The 13,608-nt window shown below is 50.1% G+C and overlaps 1 protein-coding gene and 1 long non-coding RNA gene across 3 annotated transcripts in view; one reads left to right on the forward strand and one right to left on the reverse strand.

The window, feature by feature from the left end:
• Window positions 1-402: 402 nt before the first annotated feature.
• Window positions 403-13,608, reverse strand: part of LOC136794648 (uncharacterized) — a 119,615-nt gene continuing 106,409 nt past the window's right edge. Inside the window, exon 3 of the long non-coding RNA XR_010841723.1 lies at window positions 403-710. This is a non-coding gene — a long non-coding RNA (uncharacterized lncRNA). The remainder of the gene's footprint in view (window positions 711-13,608) is intronic.
• Window positions 8,878-13,607, forward strand: KLF4 (KLF transcription factor 4). Of its 2 annotated transcripts, XM_059073400.2 has the most exons (5): window positions 8,878-9,362; window positions 9,475-9,595; window positions 10,247-11,237; window positions 11,328-11,492; window positions 12,533-13,607. In XM_059073400.2, exons 1-5 carry the CDS (start codon window positions 9,358-9,360, stop codon window positions 12,706-12,708), a joined length of 1,458 nt encoding a protein of 485 aa, XP_058929383.1. In that variant the 5' UTR covers window positions 8,878-9,357; the 3' UTR covers window positions 12,709-13,607. The 2 variants fall into 2 exon arrangements, with proteins under 2 accessions (XP_058929383.1, XP_058929382.1); XM_059073399.2 differs by having other exon boundaries at window positions 9,169-9,362; window positions 10,247-11,492.

Raw genomic sequence — 13,608 nt, forward strand, 5'->3', positions numbered from 1 at the left:
GATGCATAAAAATCCTGAATATTTGTACACCAAACCGCTAATCATAGTCATATCTGGATTAGCAGGATGTGGATTCATTTTTCTTGGAACCACATTTTTTTGTTTTGTTTTGTTTTGTTTTGCAGTACGCGGGCCTCTCACTGTCGTGGCCTCTCCCGTTGCGGAGCACAGGCTCCGGACGCACAGGCTCAGAGGCCACGGCTCACGGGCCCAGCCACTCCGCGGCTTGTGGGATCTTCCCGGACCGGGGCACGAACCCATGTCCCCTGCATCGGCAGGTGGACTCTCAACCACTGCGCCACCAGGGAAGCCCTTGGAACCACATTTATTGATTGATTTTTTTAAGTAAGCAAGCATTAATTTTTTAAATAAATGTATTTATTTATTTTTGGCTGTGTTGGGTCTTCGTTGCTGCACGCGGGCTTTCTCTAGTTGCGGTGAGCAGGGTCTACACTTCGTTGCGGTGCACGGGCTTCTCATTGAGATGGCTTCTTTTGTTGCGGAGCATGGGCTCTAAGTGCACGGGCTTCAGTAGTTGTGGTGCGTGGGCTCAGTAATTGTGGCTCACGGGCTCTAGAACTCAGGTTCAGTAGTTGTGGCGCATGGGCTTAGTTGCTCCGCGGCATGTGGGATCTTCCCGGGCCAGGGCTCGAATCCGTGTTCCCTGCATTGGCAGGTGGATTCTCAATCACTGCGCCACCAGGGAAGTCCTGCAAGCATTAATTTTTGAAATCAGAAAAAAAAACTACTTTAAAAAAAATAAAAGGAGCAAAGGATTTTTTATTAAACATAGTGTATTCAACAAAATACACTATGTATTCTGAGTCTCCTTCTGATGCCTTGTTCAGATGACAGTAAAGGAATTGAAAAGGCAAAACCTACCAGGACAAAGAGAATGGGAGCTGGGAAGCAATGGACATACAGTCACAAACTTAGATCAGAGGAAGTGAAAAACGAGGCACGCTGATTCCAAGCTGCAAGACCCTTGGAAGGCTCAGGATGTGGAGACACCAAGTGACTCAGAAAGTAAGGTGCATGTGGGGATGGAAACAGGACTATTGATAAAGCCTATATAAGTAGCTGTTGGAAAATCCATTAATCTATCCATCCATCCATCCATCCATCCATTCACCCACCTACCCACTAATCCATCCATTCATCCATCCAAGTAGTCAAGCCCTAAGATTCCCCCGCTACCCGATGCAACAGGATGACTACTTTTCCCCCAACTTGAGAAGAAGATTAGAGCTTTATTCACTGGGGAAACTGATCTAAGAACTCTGGATGGAGGGAAGCCCTGCACAGCTGAGGACAGGAGCAAACAAGGATGACAAAAGGTCAGGCCAAATAAGGAGAAGTGATGCCATAGGCCTCTTTCCCCACGTGGGCTCCAAGAACACTGGCTGCCTCACTTACTTAGCTCCACAACCCTGGGCTAGTCAGTTTTGTTTGAAACTGTAAAATGGGGTTCACTTGTTAAACAAATATGTATTGAGCACCTACTATGGGCCGGCAAACTGCATTACATTCTGGAATAAGAATAAGTCAGCCAGGGCCCTTGTCCCTTGAAGCCTGCATTTCTAGCGCATCTCCAGCAGTGCCGACCTCAGAAAGCGCCCAGCGCAGTATCTGGTACCATGTCTGATAGTCGTGATGTTAATTATTACTTTGAATGTCCCCACTTCTTCTGATATCTGGAGGGAGACCATGGCAGACCCTTCCAGTACTCCCAGGAAAGACAAGCTTAGAACTTTGCCAAGATTGTTTACCAGTATATAACTCTCCGGTGGTGAATTTGACTTTGAAACTCCCTGCTTTCCAACCTAAGTCTTGACTGGCTTATGAAGGGTCAAGATCACTGTCTTTCTAGATCCGATACAGCCCAAAAAAGGCCTTTGCAAGTCATGGCACGAATCCAAAAAGTGTGATCCCCAAGTTAATTTATACCTGGCCCTACTTAAAACAGTGTCTTTGTGAGGTTTTAGGTGAGCTTGGTCCTTAGTTGTTGCATCTGCCATGATGCTGGGATATCTGGTATAGGGGGGTGGGTAGAATTTGGGGAAAAAGCATTTTGGTCTTCAAACCAAGATACTGCATCATCTCCCAGTGTTGGGTACAACAGAACCAATTTCAAGCTTATCAAATGGGGATAACTGTGTCAGGTTTCATTGCTAGAGTGTAGAGGCTAACACTGATGGTGCCTTTCACACCCAGTGTCTCAGTGCTCACAACAGCTTTGTGAGGCAGGTACACTCATAGCCCCATTTCACAGACAAGGAAAGTAGAGGGCGGCTAGATGACATGCCCAAGTTCATCCAACTAGTAAGAGGCAGCACAGGGCCTGGAATCCAGATTCTTGGGTGGCCGTCCCAGCCATCTCCCGCTGCGTGTCTGCACTTTCATCCCAAGTTTTTCCTTCATCCCCCGTAAGCCAATGAATTCTGCCAAGACCTCTCCTTCACTGAGTTGAAGCAAGAGGGGGCAAAGAATCAAACTCAGATAATGATACTCTAATCCGCACTCACAAGGACCAAAGATACTGTCTTGCCTTTAAAGAAACCCAAAAGAGTCTCTATTTTAATGGAAAACCGAGTTTGCTGAATGAAACACAGAACATTGAAATTCAAAAGTTCAGTGTTTCCCATAAACACTTGACTCTCAAAGCTTTGTTGGGTAAGTGTAGCAATCCGAAAAATTCATCAGTAACTGACAACACAGACTGAGTGAGTCTCTGCATAGATTACCTTGTTGAATCTCTATTATGATGCTGGAAATTCCTCTAAGATTAGGTAACTCTTCTAGGGCTTTCTCTTTCAAGAAGCTTCTGATCATCCCTTGATATAAGAAAAGGCTGTGTCTAGATTTGAGCTAGCAACTTTGAAAAATACATCAAGCACAATATGAGATATTTGAGGGCTGCCAGAAATGTATTTTGACCTTTTTTCTTTAAACACTGACACTGGCCATCCTCCCAGCACTCTTCCCACCAGCCAGTATATTAAAATTCATTAACAAACACAATGTTTGTGAGAAAGAGTGAACCGCAGGATAATCAAATATATTGTTATTATTATTTTTAAATCATTTCCTTGGCCAGGAGAACATAATGTCAAATTGGCAAAAATAACCTATCCTCTTGTCTGGCCCACAAACTGGGAAGAAAATTAAACACAGAATTGTTTGTTTCTTGTTTTCATTTCTCAGGGTGTGAAACACTCATTTTCAAACACTCAAAATCCCTACACTTTCCATAGTGCAAAAATTTGACTTCCATTCTGATTTAAACCAGGGAACCGTGTTTTCCTCAGAAGGGCGACATTGTACTGGTCGAAGAATCTGAGGTACAGAAACTTTTTTTTCATTCAGTTTTCCTGAGATACAATTGCCATGCAGCCCATGGAGGCTTTTAAATTAAGGAGATAGACTCCTCCAGAGTATAATAATGTTTTGCTTCCCTTTTCAATGCTAATTTTCCCTGGGGAAATTCTTTACCAGGCCAGGAAAATTTGGTGAACCAAGTCAAGGAGAAAATTTCAGGAACAGGTTTCTCTGCTGATTTGCCTTCTTTCCTGATTCATTTACTTTAAAAGCTAGATTTCTTTCCAAAAGCATATAGTATCAGGATTCTTCTTGTGGCCTTGAAAACAATCATAGTTGATAAAAGATGGTAAATGTTAGACCCTAATAATTTGTTAAGATAAATATTACTATTATGTATCTTACTCTTAAAAGATATTACACTGTACTTAGACATTTAAAAGTAAACAATCTAAAAAGAGATTTGGGTTTTTGTTTGTTTGTATCCTCTTAACATCTCAGAACAAGCTGAGGACACTGAGTTTAACATATTGCTGTCAGACTAGTTCAAGTCTTTAAGATAATCCCATTAGGTGTAGAATTTCTTTTTAAATAGCTTAAAGAATGTATGGGCCTCACATTTTGGGGCTAAGAATGTAGCTTAAGTGATCAAATCTAAAGGTTCATGAAAAAGATTTTAATTAAATTTCTGAGAATTGATTTTTTTAACGTCTGCGATTCATTCTCTGCTCTAAAAACTTCAAAACCCAATGTTTGGGTTTTGAAAGGCAATGGATTTGGCCCCAGGAAAGAGTGGACACTTTCTCTGTCTGGTTTTGGTTTGGCTTTCGGTTATTTTTGTTTGTGTTTTCTAGTTTGTTTTATTACAATGCCTTGGCCTGGGCTGTTCCCTCGCTTTTTGTCCAACTGTTTTGAGAACAGAATTATGAAGGACTTTATTTTCTGTCTCCTTCATATTTTTCAAAGAAGAGAAGTGGGTGGAAGAAAAGAAGGGACTGGAAAGCAGAGGACTGAGCCAGTGAACTCTCCACCAAGAGACACGGGTTACTGACAAGATAAGGGCAGGGCTCAGGGCAGGGCTCCCAGTTGAATCCTTTTACCAAAGCAGCTTTGCTGGCTCCCTTCATGCTACAATGTATACGCGCTGGGCATTTGTCCTAAAGACGCCCCAGTGGAACGGGAGCCACAAACAAGTAGCCAGGTAACTGTAGTCCGCTGGGTAAGTAGCATAGAGCTAATGGCCACATGGCTTTATCAGAGCTCAGAGGAAAGAGGATGAATCTAGACAGGGACTAACAGACCAAGGGACAATTAAGAGGAGCTCAGGAGTTTGAGGCCCTTGAGATCCCGAGGGGAGAAAAGGCATTTCAGACGAGAAAACGGAGGAAAAGGCACATTGTGTATTCAGAGACTTGAGAGAGCATCCAGTTGAAGTTGAGGGAGGGTGGGACCAGAGTCTGGAGATGATCCTGTTAGTCTGTTAGCCAGAGTAGGAAGTTTGGTATATCAGCCTAAGGAGTTTGGTTTTGCTCCTTTAGGCAAAGGGGAGCTGATGGAGGGCAGCTGGGCAGAAATGGAACTGGTGGTGATTTGAACAAACTCGATTACATCTGGCAGGGAAATTCCAGGGGGACTATGTTTTTTTTTGGGGGGGGCACGTGGCATGTGGGGTATCTTAGTTCCCTGCCCAGGGATCCAACCCGAGCCCCCTGCAGTGGAAGCACGGAGTCTTAACCACTGGACCACCAGGGAAGTCCCTCTAGGGGGACTATGGGGGAGGTGGAAGAAGAGGACAACAGTTTGGAGGCTTACAGCAGTAATTAAAAGTGATAAATGAGGAGGGCTTGAACCAAGGCAGCCCAACTTGATCGTAGGAGGATAACAGAGATATTTAGGAATAGAAATGGTTGAACTCTGGGGATGCCTGGATGCCTGGTCAAAGAAAATGAGGCAGGAGTGGAGGGGAATCTAGGTTTCTAGCTTGGGAAGCGGGGGAAGGGTGATGAAATAAGGTGGGGAAAATTATGGTACGAGTCTGAGTGGATTGAGGTTCTTGACCCAAAAGGGGATTAATGAGCATACAGTTGAGAGCTGAAAGGGAAGTCCTGCACTAAATACCTTACTTGGATGATCCCATTTATAATCCTCTTTATTTTAAGCAGTAGATACTATTAATATCCCCATTTTGTAGGAGAAAAAACAGGGAAAGTGAGGTCAAGGAACTTGCCTAGCTAGAAAGCAGCAGAGCCAGAACACGAACCCAGGAAATCTAGTGTTACAGCCCACTTTCTTAACCTCTGCACAAGACTGAGATGGAAAAGAGGCTGAGAGTTTACCAGGACATGGGAGTCACTCAGAGGCTGAGAAAAGCTTTGCCACCTTGAGAAAGTTGCAAGACCCTCTCCCAGTTATTTATCCGCAGGGATTTCATTTCAAAGCAATGGTTGCTTAAAAGCATCTCTTGCTTTCACCTTCTGAAAAAGCAGCTTTTCCTGAGTTCTGTGGCGTTTATGCACAGACACCAGGCCAGGGTGCTGCCAGGTACCCAGATCCAGTGTCCAATTCTGGCTGCAGAGTCCTTCCCTTGAAACATTATGTAGCCTCTTCAATCTATCACATCCCTCCATGGCTCCTCATTAACCCCTTGGCACTAATGGTTTCCATCACATCTTCTGCCAACTAATGCAATTTCTGCCGGAAAAAAAATCTATTTTATAACTCCAAGGACATTAAGAATTAACTTCCATACCACAAAACTTGTAGTATCAGTTTGCTGAAATAAAGTCACCAGTAAGTATTTAATTCTCCTTTAAAGGGTGTCTTCCATTATTATTTCAGAGTGCAATTTAGTCATCAAACGTTTACTCAGCCTCATGTTTATAAATTATATAGGGCAGGGATTTAACTCTTCTGGACCTACCTGTTCTGAAGAGGAGAGGGAGGGTCATAACCCTGTCACAATGGGCACCTGCCTTGAAAGGAGATGATTTGTGGACTTGAAGTTCCTTACCTCTTTTAGAAATCTGGAGCAAATCTAGAGATTTCCCTTTATGATGCAATCAGAGGAATAACCAGAAAGTCGCCTGCCACAAAGAGACACTGGCTTCCCTCCTCCACAAAGCTGTTTGGAAACTACAAGTTGGTCTTTTTAATTGAGTTTCAGAATCTTCTCTTGATTATATGACACAATAATAGTGGTTTTCCAATTCATCTGTGTAATATTGTTTTTTCATTGCGGTGGTTACTTCTGTCGAAGGGGAAGGGCTACTGCCTTAGATAAATGGGAGAAAAGCAGAAAACTCCTCATGCACTGGCTACCTAAATAGGAAATTCCAAGTCCTGACAAACATTTACATCATGAAGGTGATGGCTGCCAATCAAGGCTTATCCAAGTTCGATGCAGTTTAGGAACCTTGGCCTTGATGGTAAAGTGGATAACTTCTCCATGCAATCCTCAAGTCCTAGTATCCCAGGAAATGTTTGCCATCACAATGAAAGAACAGCGGGAGGAGGTAGCAGGTATCTTTCTTTCTTGGTTCCTCCTTTTGAAAAGGGCAGTATTTTCAGAGTTAAAGTAACTAGCTGGCTCCTACGGGGTGGGGTTGAAACCCTCCAGGCCGCGGGAGGAGGTTGGGGGGGGTGGGTTCCTGCCAAAGCATGCCCTTCCCCCAGCTGCAGGATCTCGCAGCCATTGGCCAAAGCCGGGCTGGAGGATGGAAGTCATCCTTCAAGGGCTTCCAACTCTCCGAACTGAGCGGGATTCCGGGCCTTGGCATAAAGGGTCGAGTGGATTCATTCGGTGAGCGATGCATTCCAAGAATGCTTCTGTGGTTGGCAAGGAGTGGAAAAATCAAGGATAACAAATATTCTGAGGAAACCTAATAGGTACCAGGATCGCAGGACTCAAACAAACAAGGTGACAACGACTTAAAGTACGAGGTAACTGGATCTCGATGAGGGTGAGCGCACACTGCCCAGGTCAGGGGCTTCGATCCTTTTCCCGGCCCGCCTCCTACCTTTTCTCTCCTGGGCTGACGCCCGGACAGGACCGGCCGCGTTTACTGACGAGGGGGCTCAGTGGAGAGGGCGGGCGGAGCCCTATGCTCGCCTGAATCCAAACAAAACACCTCGCAAGCCTACGTTTAGAAAGCGATACCGAACACCACGCTCACGTTTAAAAAAAAAAAAACAAAAAACGGCGCTGTTCGCAGAGAAGATGAGGACGAAAACATTTCCCGGCTGGAAAATTACTGATCACTAACTAAGGGGGAGTGGGGGAGGGGAGGCAGTTACAAGACTGAAATAACGACCGCCGTTTCCTCTTCTCTACCCTGCGGGCAGCCACCGCTGCCGCGAGCTCCGTGTGCCCTTTTCGGGAATCGGGGTCCCAGCGCACCGTTCCACTTTCTGGCACAGGGACACTTTCTTTCCAGCTAAGTCCCTTTCGGTGGGTTTGACCGCTCAGAGCCTAAGCCAAGGGAGAATTGCCGTTTGACCTTTCCCTCGCCATTTCACCTCTCTCTGACTCAGTTTTCTCATCCATAAAGTGGAAAGGAGAGTTGCGTGACTTGCAAAGTGCTTTGAGATTCCAGCTTGAAAGGTGTGCCCACGCCTCACGCCCTTCTCCTCTCCCCCACCTCACAAAGTGACTCTTGAGCCCTTTCACTCCCTTGCTCGCTCCTTCAAATATCAAAACTGTAGCTCCATTTCCAATTCCGGCCTCTTTCCGCCCTTTCCAGGCGGGGTCCGGCCTTCTCAGGCTCCCGGTCCCATCTACGCAGCCCTGGGCACCCGCCTCCTCTCTGTTCCTCCACCCCATCCGGCAGAAGAGCCCGCGAAGAACCGTGCGAGGCAAGGCCAAGCGCCCGCACTGGAGCTCGGGCCCTAGAGCCGCGGTCCTGAGTGCGTATAAGAGGGACCCGAGCTGGAGGAGTCACGCGGATAATCGCGCTCTTCTCTAGAGCGCAGACAGCTCGACGAGCGCGTCCCGGGACTGGGGTGGGGGCGCGTTACCGTCCCCCTTCGCCCCTACCGGCCTTCTCGACCGTGGGCTTCCAACCCAAGGAGCCGCCCGTGGCGACACCGACCGTCCTGGTCTTGCGGCAACCGGACCCGCGCCCCGTACCCAGAGCCCCACGCGGGCCCGCTGCCGCCACCGCCGCCGGCGTCAGCGCGGCTCCTGCCCGCCAGCTGCCGGGCTGGCGTCACGGCCCGGCGGGCCCCGCCCGCGCCCCTCCCTCCTCCCCGCCCCCACGTGCGCCGAGTTTGTTTATTTAGCTGCCACGGCAACGCGCGGGGGGGCAGCGGGAGGGAGGAGAGAAGAAAGGGAGGGGGCGGGGCCTGGCGGTGGGCCCCGGCACACAGCGGGTAGGAGGCGGGGGGGAGGGCGGGAGCCAAGAAGTTATAAGTAAGGAGCGCGCCGGCGGGCGCCGGCAGTTCCCCGGCCCGAGAGAACGAGCGCGGCTGCGGGCGCGCGGGGAGCAGAGGCGGTGGCGGGCGGCGGCGGCCCCGGGAGCCGCCAAGTGCCCCTCCCCGCCCCTCCGGCCCCCCACCCAGCCACCCGCCCGCGGCCAGCGCCCATGGCCGCGAGCGCCCCGCGCAGCCCCCCGGACTCCGCGCCCCGCGCCGCCGCCCAGTTCGCAGATCCGCGCCACCGCGGCCAGTCTCACCTGGCGGCGCCGCCCGCCAGCCACCCCGGCCACAGCCCCAGCGCCCACGGCGATAGCCGCGGCGACCGCGACAGCGGTGGCGGACGCTGCTGAGTCGAAGAGAGCGCAACCCGGCCACCGGACCTACTTTTACTCGCCTTGCTGATTGTCTATCTTTATGAGTTTACAACTTTTCTAAGAACTTTTGTATACAAAAGAACTTTTTTTAAAAAGACATCTCTCTTTTATATTTAATCCAAAGAAGAAGGATCTAGGGCAATTTGGGGTTTTGGCTTCGTTTCTAAGTCCTTTTTTTTCCCTCCTCGTTGACTTTGGGGTTCGGGTACCCCACTGCTTCGGACTCCCGAGGATCTTCTGGGGCCCCACATTAATGAGGTAGGTGCGGCGCGGGGCGCAGGGAGGGGCGAGGGCCGGTGGGACGCGCCCGAGTGGCAGTCGTGAGTGGCCCCTGACTCCTGCCTCCGTGTGCTCCCCACCCGGCCCGCAGGCAGCCACCTGGCGAGTCTGACATGGCTGTCAGCGACGCACTGCTCCCGTCCTTCTCCACGTTCGCGTCCGGCCCGGCGGGAAGGGAGAAGACACTGCGTCCAGCAGGTGCTCCGAATAACGTGAGTGTTGCTCCGGGCCTTTGGGATCCTCCGGTGGGCTTCGTTGGGTGGGGTGGGGACGGGCGGAGCCCTGGGGTCACCGAGAACCACCGGACGACGGGATTGGAGTGGCCACCGCACGGGCTCCGCAGTCTTCCCGGGATGGCTTCCGCGCCGTTGTCGCAGCTGTACATGCGTGTGGTCCCGACGCTGTGGAGCCGCCGGGGGTGCACGCCGAGTCCGCACATATCCCGGAGCGTGCAAGCGTCAGGGCGGGAGGTGTCTGTGTACCCAGACGCTGGCTGGGCCAGAGTGAGCTTGGCGCGTAGGCGTCCCCTTGGCGAGGGCGCACCGAGAGAGCCTCGGTGTCCCAATTCCGGGGCGGCGGGAGCGTCCCCAGGATCTGGCGGGGGAGGGACCCAGGCTGGCGAGTTGCGGCGCTGGCTAACACGCAATCGGGCAGACACAACATAACATCCTCCATATCGACACACCGCCTCTCCTCGGACCCGGGTGTGGGCCATGACTGCAGCGCTGGCACCCGTAGTCCCGGGGCACTTCCTGCCTGCCCGGTTCCCGTGTCTAGGCGGTGTAGGCGCGGCGGGCCCACCACTACATTGGGTGGTAGTTAGGGACAGCACTGACGGTCTCTCTCGCGTCCTGTCTCCGCAGCGCTGGCGGGAGGAGCTCTCCCACATGAAGCGACTTCCCCCGGTGCTTCCCGGCCGCCCCTACGACCTGGCGGCGGCGACCGTGGCCACTGACCTGGAGAGTGGCGGAGTCGGCGCGGCTTGCGGCAGCAGCAACCCGGCTCTCTTACCCCGGAGGGAGACGGAGGAGTTCAATGATCTCCTGGACCTGGACTTTATCCTCTCCAACTCGCTGTCCCATCAGGAGTCAGTGGCCGCCACTGTGTCCTCGTCGGCATCAGCCTCATCCTCGTCCTCCCCGTCGAGCAGCGGTCCTGCCAGTGCGCCCTCCACCTGCAGTTTCAGCTATCCAATCCGGGCCGGGGGCGACCCGGGCGTGGCGCCGGGCAGCACGGGTGGCGGCCTCCTCTACGGCCGGGAGTCTGCACCCCCTCCGACAGCTCCCTTCAACCTGGCGGACATCAACGACGTGAGCCCCTCCGGCGGCTTCGTGGCCGAGCTCCTGCGGCCCGAATTGGACCCAGTGTACATTCCACCGCAGCAGCCGCAGCCGCCAGGTGGCGGGCTGATGGGCAAGTTTGTGTTGAAGGCGTCGCTGAGTGCCCCTGGCAGCGAGTACGGCAGCCCGTCGGTCATCAGTGTTAGCAAAGGCAGCCCGGACGGCAGCCACCCGGTGGTGGTGGCGCCCTACAGCGGCGGGCCGCCGCGCATGTGTCCCAAGATCAAGCAAGAGGCTGTGTCTTCGTGTACCGTCGGTCGGTCCCTAGATGCCCACTTAGGCACTGGACCCCCTCTCAGCAATGGCCACCGGCCTCCTGCGCACGACTTTCCCTTGGGGCGGCAGCTCCCCAGCAGGACTACCCCGACCCTGGGTGCCGAGGAACTGCTGAGCAGCAGGGACTGTCATCCTGCCCTGCCGCTACCCCCCGGCTTCCATCCCCACCCGGGGCCCAACTACCCTCCCTTCCTGCCCGACCAGTTGCAGCCGCAGGTCCCACCGCTCCATTACCAAGGTCAGTCCCAGGGATTCATAGTTGGGGCTGGGGAGCCCCGCCCTGGCGGGGCACACGGGATGACGCTGACCCCACCTTCTTCACCCCTAGAGCTCATGCCACCCGGTTCCTGCATGCCGGAGGAGCCCAAGCCAAAGAGGGGGAGAAGGTCGTGGCCCCGGAAAAGGACGGCCACTCACACTTGTGATTACGCAGGCTGCGGCAAAACCTACACGAAGAGTTCTCATCTCAAGGCACACCTGCGAACCCACACAGGTAGGAGGCCAGAAACCGCGGAAAGGAGGGGGGCTGGGGTCCAGCCTCATCGGCTGACTACGGACACTCCTCAGGGCCTCCCTTGGGATGTGGGGCGCAGTCTATCTCCTCCATCTCCTGGATCACAGGAGAGAAAGCAAACCGGCGCCTACTGTTTTGCTCAGGAGCCTTTTGCTGGGCGGATGGTATCAGTACTTGAAAATGCAGTTTTGTTAGGCCTTTGAAAGGCAGGGAGATTCCAGGCTGCATGTGGGCCTCTTCTAGCTTGAGCAAACCATTGCCCTTGTAATCAAGAAATTATACTTTGCAAAAAAAAAAAAAAGAAAAGAAAAAAAAGAAAAAGAAAAGGAGAGAAATTATACTTTGCAGTGCAAAAGCATGGTATTTTTTTAAATTAGTTTTTTGTTTTCTAGGCTATTTTTATTGATTTTTCCTTTCCCAGTTTCACCCCTCCCCCTTTCTAGTCCTAACAATTAGGTTTTATTTAAATCCCAAGGACTTAATGGTTAGGCTTGCTGAGATTCTGGTTTAAGATCGTCACCGCAAAGAATTTGTTTGTGGATGTAACTAGGTATATAAGGTCACTAAGGCATAGCAGTCGTGAATAATGTTGGTACAGGAAAAGTAGTAGCCTCCTGTCACTTTTTGTAACCAATTATAGTGGGATAGGATATTACTGATTTGGACTGGGAGAGGCACTAGCAGCCGTAATTTCTAAATTCATTCCCTCCACAGCGATATCTTAGCTCAAAAGAATGAAAACGTTAGTCCAACAGAAGTATAGGTTTAAGTGGTCTTTGTTTTCCGTGATAAGCTATCTAACTTCCCCTAAAAAAAAAAACAAGAGCAAAATATTCCTATATTCCTGCTTTACGATCTAAAATTTAATCTGACCTTAAGAGGTACAAAGATGTTCCCGGATCCTTTCGGAATGGGGTGCTTGAGGAGTTGGTTGAATGTTCGGCCTCTATAGCTTAAAAAAACGGCCAGTTCTTAATGCTTTCACAATCGCTTCCAGTGGCTTTATTTTCCTTTTCCAGGTGAGAAACCTTACCACTGTGACTGGGACGGCTGTGGGTGGAAGTTCGCCCGCTCAGATGAACTCACCAGACACTACCGCAAACACACCGGGCACCGCCCCTTCCAGTGCCAGAAGTGCGACCGGGCATTTTCGAGGTCGGACCACCTCGCCTTACACATGAAGAGGCACTTTTAAATTTCCCCAAACAGTGGATATGACCCACACTGCCAGACGAGCATTCAGTATTTTTTTTTACCTTTCACACTGTCTTCCCGGTGAGGGGAAGAACCCAGCTGGAAAGCACTACAATCATGGTCAAGTTCCCAACAAGTCAACTTGTGAATGGATAATCAGAAGACATGAGGAAACCAAATGACAAAGAACAGATGAGGTCTGTGACTGGATCTTCTATCATTCCAATTCTAAATCCAACTTGAATATATATTCCTGGACTTACAAAACGCCAAGGGGGTGACTGGAAGTTGTGGATATCAGGGTATAAATCAGATCCGTGAGTTGGGGGGAGGGGAAGACCAGAATCCCTTGAATTGTTGCGATGCAATATAAGTATAAAGATCACCTTGTATTCTCTTTGCCTTCTAAAAGCCATTATTACGATCTCAGAAGAAGAGGAAGAAATTCAGGTACAGAAAATATGTTTTAATAGCCTAAACGATGGTGCTTGGTGAGTCTTGGTTCTAAAGGTACCAAATGAGGCCAAAGTTCTCAAACTGCTGCATACTTTGACAAGGAAAATCTATTTTTGTCTTCCGATCTACATTTATGACCTAAGTCAGGTAAATACACCTGGTTTACTTTAACCTTTTTTATGCAGACAGTCTGTTATGCACTGTGGTTTCAGATGTGCAATAATTTGTACAATGGTTTATTCCCAAGTATGCCTTAAGCAGAACAAATGTTTTTTTCTATATAATTCCTTGCCTTAATAAATATGTAATATAAATTTAAGCAAACTTCTATTTTGTATATTTGTAAACTACAAAGTAAAAAAAATGAACATTTTGTGGAGTTTGTATTTTGCATACTCAAGGTGAGAATTAAGTTTTAAATAAACCTATAATATTTTATCTGAAC

The sequence above is a fragment of the Kogia breviceps genome, chromosome 8, assembly GCF_026419965.1.
Source record: "Kogia breviceps isolate mKogBre1 chromosome 8, mKogBre1 haplotype 1, whole genome shotgun sequence".
Classification (NCBI taxonomy): Eukaryota; Metazoa; Chordata; class Mammalia; order Artiodactyla; family Physeteridae; genus Kogia; species Kogia breviceps.